At 44.4% G+C, this 7,780-nt stretch overlaps 1 protein-coding gene across 3 annotated transcripts in view; it reads right to left on the minus strand.

The window, feature by feature from the left end:
* Positions 1-3,644: 3,644 nt before the first annotated feature.
* Positions 3,645-7,780, minus strand: part of glis2b (GLIS family zinc finger 2b) — a 77,628-nt gene continuing 73,492 nt past the window's right edge. For 2 of the 3 annotated variants that reach the window (XM_043711458.1, XM_043711461.1), the window contains exons 5-7: positions 6,820-6,953; positions 6,073-6,191; positions 3,645-5,074 (exon numbers count right to left, since the gene is read on the minus strand). In XM_043711458.1, the coding sequence (XP_043567393.1) occupies positions 4,257-5,074; positions 6,073-6,191; positions 6,820-6,953 (1,071 nt within the window). In that variant the 3' untranslated portion in view covers positions 3,645-4,256. The remainder of the gene's footprint in view (positions 5,075-6,072; positions 6,192-6,819; positions 6,954-7,780) is intronic. The other variant, XM_043711460.1, reaches the window with a different exon arrangement.

A 7,780-nucleotide genomic window follows, 5' to 3' on the forward strand; every position in this document is an offset into this window, starting at 1 on the left:
AGAGTGTCTTAAATAAGTTCAGGGGAGATCAGAGAGAGAAATGCAGAGGAGGGTTTTTGGAGCTAAAGGGCATAGTTGCTAGTGGTGAGTACAGTAGTTAAATTGAAAATACCTTTGAGGTCAGAATGATATTGAATGGGAACTAATGTAAAAATAACACGTCAAAGATTTTTTGATTTTATAATGATAAATTCAAATGAATCCTATTGTCCTACTTAGCAGCTAGCTTCAACAAAAAACAGAATAAGAGTTCACTAAAATAGTCAAAGAAAATCATGTACCATTTAAAAGTTGTAGGAGCAGTTCTGTTTGCAAAATATAAAAGCAGCATGTCACTGACCTGTTCAGAGATGAAGAGAAAGCAAAGACTGCAGATCTTGAGATCAGAGTCTAAAAGTGTGGAGCTGGAAAGCACAGCAGGTCAGGCAGCATCCAAGGAGCAGGAGCATTCCTGATGAAGGGCGTCTGCCCAAAATGTCGACCCTCCTGCTCCTTGGATGCTGCCTAACCTGCTGTGCTTTTCCAGCACCATACATTTTGACTCTACAGTCTCTGAACAGCTCATTCCTATCCACCTAATAACTGATTCATCAAATGTGACGATACTTAGTGATAAAGTCAGAAAACACACGACATTAGATTATAGTCCAACAGGTTTATCTGACAACAAAAGCTTTTCGAGCGCAGCCACTTTGCCAGGTTAAGACAGACTTCACCTGACAAAGTCCGAAAGCTTGTGATTTCAAATAAATCTGTTGGACTATAACCTGGCATCATGTGATTTCTGGCTTTGTCCACCCCAGTCCAACACCAGCATGTCCACATCAATGCTTAGTGATGGCAGTGACGGGGTGGTGAAAAAGTTGAATAACTGTTTGAAACCAAAAAAGATAGTGATACTGGAACAGCAGATTGGTTTGGATTGATACCAATATGGAAAGGGAATACAGCAGTGGGATTACTTTGCTGATTGAAAATTAATGCAAGATTACAAAAAGTCCACTTAGAGATTTTTTTTCGTTCAGTATTTACCTTTAAATTGTTGTATTGTGCTAGGAATTGAACCTGAATGGATTTGTGTTGTAAACTGGAGTTAGATTTTCAGAAAGACACAACTTTGAAACAGATGTTCTGCACTTATGTGAGGAACAAGAGAGTGGCTGGAGTGAGGGTAGGGCTGATCAGGGATAGTGGAGGGAACTTGTCCCTGGAGTCGAAGGAGGGAGATGATGTCCTTAATGAATACTTTGCTTCAGTATTCACTTGTGAGAGGGACCTTGTCATTTGTGAGGACAGCATGAAACGGGCTGATATGCTCGAACAGGTTGATGTTAAGGAGGAGAATGTGCTGGAAAATTTGAAAACCGTGAAAATAGATAAGTCCCCTGGGCTAGATGGGATATACCCAAGGTTACTACGGGAAGCAAGGGAAGAGATTGCTGCACCTTTGGTGATGATCTTTATGTCCTCACTGTCCACTGGAATGGTGCCAGATGATTGGAGGGTGGCAAATGTTATTTCCTTGTTCAAGAAAGGGAATAGGGATAACCCTGGGAATTACAGATCAATCAGTCTTACATTGGTGGTGGCAAATTATTGGAGAGGATTCTGAGAGACAGGATTTATGATTATTTGGAAAACCATAGTTTTGATTAGAGAAAGTCAGCATGGCTTTGTGAGGGGCAGGCCATGCCTCATAAGCCTTATTGAATTATTTGAGGATGTGTCAAAACACATTGATGAAGGTAGAGCAGTGGATGTGGTGTATTTGGATTTTAGCAAGGTGTTTGATAAGGTTCCCCATGGTAGGTTCATTCAGAAAATGATGCCTGGGATACAGGGAAATCTGGCTTTCTGGATACAGAATTGGCTGGCCCATAGTGGACAGAGGGCGATAGTAGATAGAATGTATTCAGCCTGGAGCTCGGTGGCTGCTGGGATCTGTTCTGCGCCCTCTGCTCTTTCTGATTTTTATAAATGACTTGGATGAGGAAGTGGAAGGGTGGGTCAGTAAATTTGCCGATGACACAAAGGTTGGTGGAGTTGTGAATAGTGTGGTGGGTTGTTGTAGGTTGCAATGGGAGATTGACAGGATGCATAGCTGGGCTGAGAAATGGCAGATGGAGTTCAACCTGGAAAAGTGTGAAGTGATTCATTTTGGAAGACTAAATTTGAATGAGGATTACAGGGTTAAAGGCAGGATTCTTGGCAGTGTGAAGGAACAAAGGGATCTTGGTGTCCACCTCCACAGATCCCTCAAAGTTGCCACAACCACTTGGTGAAGAAGCAGCGCTTTGAAAGCTAGTGCTCCAAAATAAACCTGTTGGACTATAACCTGGTGTTGTGTCATTTTTAACTTTGCCCACCCCAGTCCAACACCAGCTCCTCCAAATCATAGAGTCGATAGCCAGAGACTTTTTCCCGGGGCAGAAATGGCTATCGCAAGGGGCATAATTTTAAGGTGATTGGAGGAAGGTTTAGGGGAGATGTCAGAGGTCGGTTCTTTACACAGAGGGTGGTGGATGCATGGAATGCACTGCCAGCAGTGGTAGTAGAGTCAAATACATTACGGACATTTAAGCAACTCTTGAATAGGTACATGGATGATAGTAAAATATTGGTTAGTTTGATCTTAGTGTAGGATAAAAGATTGGCACAACATCGAAGGCCGAAGGGCCTGTACTGTGTTGCACTGTTCAATGCTCTATGTTTGAACCCTTTAAAAAATTCCTGTGAAAATATTCATTCCCAGTGACCTTCATGGCTCATGTCGGACATTCAACAGCAACACAAACATTCAACGCTAGCAGCAATAGAAGACTGTTGCAATAGAAGGTTGTGGAGAGAAAGTAGGTCAGTGACATTTGTTTGGGATTGATATACAACAACGATGTCAGTATAGGCTTGTGGGAGAGCTTCAGAATGCACGAGCAAAAAAAGGTGCATAGTCATAATGAGTTGAATGGTCTCCAGTACCGTACAATTCCAGGGGAAAATGCTCTGGAAGGAATGACTGCAGAAATGGCAAATACCGTGAGCAAATCTCTATCAATGACAATCTCAATTCACATAGGCACCTACATCTTAAATAACTAATAAAGGAGATTCTTATATATATCAATAATATATATTAATAATCGTGCATATAGCCTATACTTCCTGTAACTATCACTGTTTCTTGTGCACATTGCCTGTCACACTGCTCCAAATACCCTTTTTTTAGTATTTGACTTAGTACATAATGTCATGGAATTCACTTTCATGTGAATATTTACTTTGTGTGGATCTTTATATAAACTGCATACATGTAATTTTCAAAGATATTTGTCTAATTTTTTAATGCTCATAATATATGTCCCAAGGTAAATAATTTCTTCAAACCTTGTAAGAGGGAAAGAATTGGACAAAAAAAAATTACAGCTTCAATTCTTGGTGAAATGTTGATAATTATGCTGATGTTTACCAAGCCTTTCGATAAGTCGGCTGAATGAACAGTATTCCTAAGAAATCCCACTTGACTGGGTTGATTACAATGCAAAGTGCTTCTCTGTGGAACAAGTTGATTAGCTGGATCATGAGTTCTGATGTTTACTGTCATGTGCACTATTGCTCCTAACCACCCCACAGGCTCCCCCCCTCCCCGGACCCTAATTGCTGATCAGGTGCCAAATCCATTCATTCTCATCACTGGAATTGATCTGAAATTGTCTAAGCCATATTGACTACAGTCTTAAGCCTCATCTGTTGACAGATTTCTTATTTTGCTCTCATTATTGTTAAATGTTCTGATCTATCTCAATAATTTGGTACATAACAAAAAGACCCTTGATGCTTAAAGTAATGCAAGGTAACATTCCTAAGCTCCCAGAGGAGCTGAGAAGTGCCCCCATTTATAATTAGTGTCACCTCTTCGACAACACATAATCGAGAGCTGATTATTTTTCAGCCTTATGCTAGCTTCGAATCTTCGTTTCAATAGGACTTGCATTGGGAAGGACTAGGCAATGAGATGCTAAGCATCTTTCCCTGGAGTGAAACCTGCACTTGCTACCTTGAGATTTCAACGCGTCAATCTCCATCATCCACTTCTGGTCTGAAGACTAAAATAAAATTGGTCAATGCTTCCATCGACAAAGCGCAAGTTTGGTAAAATATCTTGTCTTTTGTTTAATCTCAGTTCAAACATGTCAAACCAAGGCTTGGTCGATTCATTGTGTCTGTCAGTGAATACCACTGCAGTAGTGGCTTGACTGAATTCAGTTTACAACAGCTGGTTTGAGCAATACTGACCCTGGAGGAATGACCACCCAGCCAGGAGGCAGAGAGTCAGCAGCAGGAACGGTGTTAATGCCACTTGACAAGTCTATCACAGCTCCTGGGAGCATTGAGAGGCTTTCTGTTGTTGGCCTTAGTCGAGCCTCAACCCTCTCCTGTAACTCTTTGTCTGAAGGATGATTCTTGACTGTCCCATCCCGTTTCCTACAACCTGCTGCTTTCCCTTTTGATGCTGACAGTCTTCCAAGGTTGCCATGAGACCCGGCCACCAAAGACATCAGTGGAAGTCCAAGGGTACTTGCCGAAAATGGTGATGCCATTAAAGATGTCTTGGTTAAATTTATTGGAGTGCTATTGAGGGAAATGACAGAGCTAGGAATGGCTGTGATTGCAGCAGATCCAACAGTGCTGCACGTCAACGGGCTGAGGTCCAGAGGTGTAGGGTGTATTGGAATTGGCAGTGAGGTTCCCAATGCCTGGAGGGGATGATTTCCAAAGATGGCAGCTGGATTGGGAATTATAATCTGTGTCCCATTTAAGTAAGGCATTTCTGATGGTACTGGATTCTTGGTTGACGGTCGAATTTTCAGCATTCCTTGTTGTTCTGGGGACACAAAGTGGCCGTGAGCTTTGATATGCTTGCGGAGGGAGCTGGGATCTGTGTACCTCTTGTGGCAGCCAGGCATTTTGCAGTAATATGGTTTGTCCACGTAATGTGTCCGGGTGTGTTTGAATCGGTCACTGGAGTTGGAGTATCGTTTATTGCAGCCTTCATAAGGACAGATGTAGGGCTTCTCACCTGGGAGAGAGGGACAGGGAATATTCAGCCACTGGAATATGAGAAATCACATGCACCTAGGTAACAAGATCCAAGCTAACAACAACTGTTCAACATTAAACCCAGAATACAAAATCTAGGAACACAAATCAAAGCCACTGTTTCAAAGCATGTTCTGTACTACCAAGTCCCAGCGAGGGTTTAATCCTATAATCCTTCCCTTCGCTTTGATAAAGTTCTGCAATCTTAGCTACCATGACAAAAGAAACCAAACAAACCCTGAAGAGGCTTCAGAGAAGAATAACAAGACCCCACAGGAACTGGAGATTGTGAAGATACCTTATCTGTGACCATCTTCTCAGACCCACTCTATACGTATGGTACCCTGCCCCTGCTCTGAGCCCCATCAGTGACCTTCTGCAATCGCACTCCAAACCGGTGTACAAACCCCAGTGACAATCATAGGCTGGGGTCTGGCCCAGTGATCTAACAACCCAAGGACACAGTGCCCTCATGGACATACTCTTACCCATGACCTCCAAACCCTCCCCAGATGAACATTTACCGAAAACAACTATTCTCCAGGTCCACTCTTACCCACCCCCATCCTCACTGCCCCTTTCCCAGTCCATTCTAGGTAGACGCCCCTGTCCTAATCTGATCTTACCTATGATACCCCTTGACCATCCTGGTCAACTCTCACCTGGTCTTCTCGTATCTATGTCCTACACCCATCCTGGTACACTCTTACCTGTATTAACTGCGCAGACCCCATCCTGGCCCACTATCACCTGTATTACCTCTTTCCACCACACAACCGCCCCCCCCCGCCCCCGTCAACCAAGCCTGACCTCAATGTTAGCTGTGACCTCGCCCCCCCCGTGCCCCAGCCCACTGTTACCTGTGACCCCACCCCCCTTCCGTGCCCCAGCCCACTGTTACCTGTGACCCCACCCCCCCTCCGTGCCCCAGCCCACTGTTACCTGTGACCCCGCCCCCATGCCCCAGCCCACTGTTACCTGTGTGCGATCGGTTATGTATTTTGAGGTTCTCCAGGCGAGAGAAGCTCTTGTTACAGGTCGGGCAGCGATGGGGCTTCTCGTTGGTGTGAGTTCGGATGTGAATCAACATCTTGTACCTAAACGTCAATGGAGACAGTCAGTCAGACAGAGAGGTAAACCATTGTAGAAACATCACTGCAACAATGCAGACTGTGGACACACACAGCCCAGTGAAAGAGAATAGGGCTGCAACTTTAACAAAACAATCTCTAAACAGAAGCATCAATCAGCTCGGAAGTAAACTACAAGATTAAGGACAATACTGTAGATGCTGAAATCTGAACTAAAACAGTCTGCCACATTCGCAGACATTGCGAATTTCTAGCTCTTTTCCACATTTCCCATGCTTTCCTCCCTCTCTGCTGGTCTGCTGTAGCCATTTACATCTTGTCTTGACCTATCCTTTATTTAATTACTTGTTGTTAAATCCTTCTGCTTTGCCTTGCTCCACCGTGTCTTTTGTGATGTAACTGTGCCTGTCTTCCACTCTACGAAAGACCCTTCGTTTGTTGTTATTTCTGGGACCAAGTGGTGAGGTCAACTGGGCATCTGAGACCAGAGGGAGGACTGCCCCCAGTGGGAATTAAAGGATGTGAAAGAAACAGTCACAGTAGAAAAGGAAATTGGATGAACTTGAATCAATTTAGATCCGCAAACAAGTGTAACAAATCAGGGCCACAAACAGTAGTAAGGAGTTTCACGTACCTGGCATTAAATCCCTTTCCTCTCCGAGCACAGCCTTCCCAGTGGCAACAGTAACCGGTCTCCTTCTCTGGTTTTACATGAAAGTCATTCACATGGTCCACCAGATCCTGGAGTGATTCAAAGAGCTGGTTACACTGCAAGGCAAGAGGTCACCACAGGAGTGAGAGGCCACAGCTCCTTTCATAACCCATACAGTTCGCCAGCGTCAGAAGAAAAATTGTAGACTTGCATTTTTATAGCACCTTTCACAAACTCAGGATATCACAAAGCACTTTTAAAGTGTTATCATTCGGGTAATGTAGGAAAAAAGTGACCCAAGCATGCACAGCAAGCTCGCACAAACAACAGTAAAACTGTGAAATTCTATTTTAGTAATGTTGGCCAACAGATAAACACTGGCCAGCAAATTGGAGAGAATACCTCCCCCTCCCCCCATTCTATAAAAAGTGCTGTAAAATCTTTGCTTCTAACTGAGACAACTGAAGAGGCCTCAGATAAACTTTCTTTACAGAGCAATGTTTCCTCATTATTGATCCTACAACAGTGCAGTGCTCCATTAGCACTGCCCTTCAGAGAGTTCAGCAATCCCTCAATACTGACCGACAGTGCAGCACTCCCTCAGTACTGACCCTCCATCAGTGCGGCACTCCCTCAGTACTGACCCTCCAACAGTGTGGCGCTCCCTCAGTACTGACCCTCCGTCAGTGCAGCACTCCCTCAGTACTGACCCTCCAACAGTGTAGCGCTCCCTCAGTACTGACCCTCCGTCAGTGCAGCACTCCCTCAGTACTGACCCTCCGACAGTGCGGTGCTCCATCAATACTGACCGACAGTGCAGCACTCCCTCAGTACTGAACCTCCGTCAGTGCGGCACTCCCTCAGTACTGACCCTCCAACAGTGTGGCGCTCCCTCAGTACTGACCCTCCGTCAGTGCAGCACTCCCTCAGTACTGACCCTCCG

Source organism: Chiloscyllium plagiosum, chromosome 21, assembly GCF_004010195.1.
Source record: "Chiloscyllium plagiosum isolate BGI_BamShark_2017 chromosome 21, ASM401019v2, whole genome shotgun sequence".
NCBI lineage: Eukaryota > Metazoa > Chordata > Chondrichthyes > Orectolobiformes > Hemiscylliidae > Chiloscyllium > Chiloscyllium plagiosum.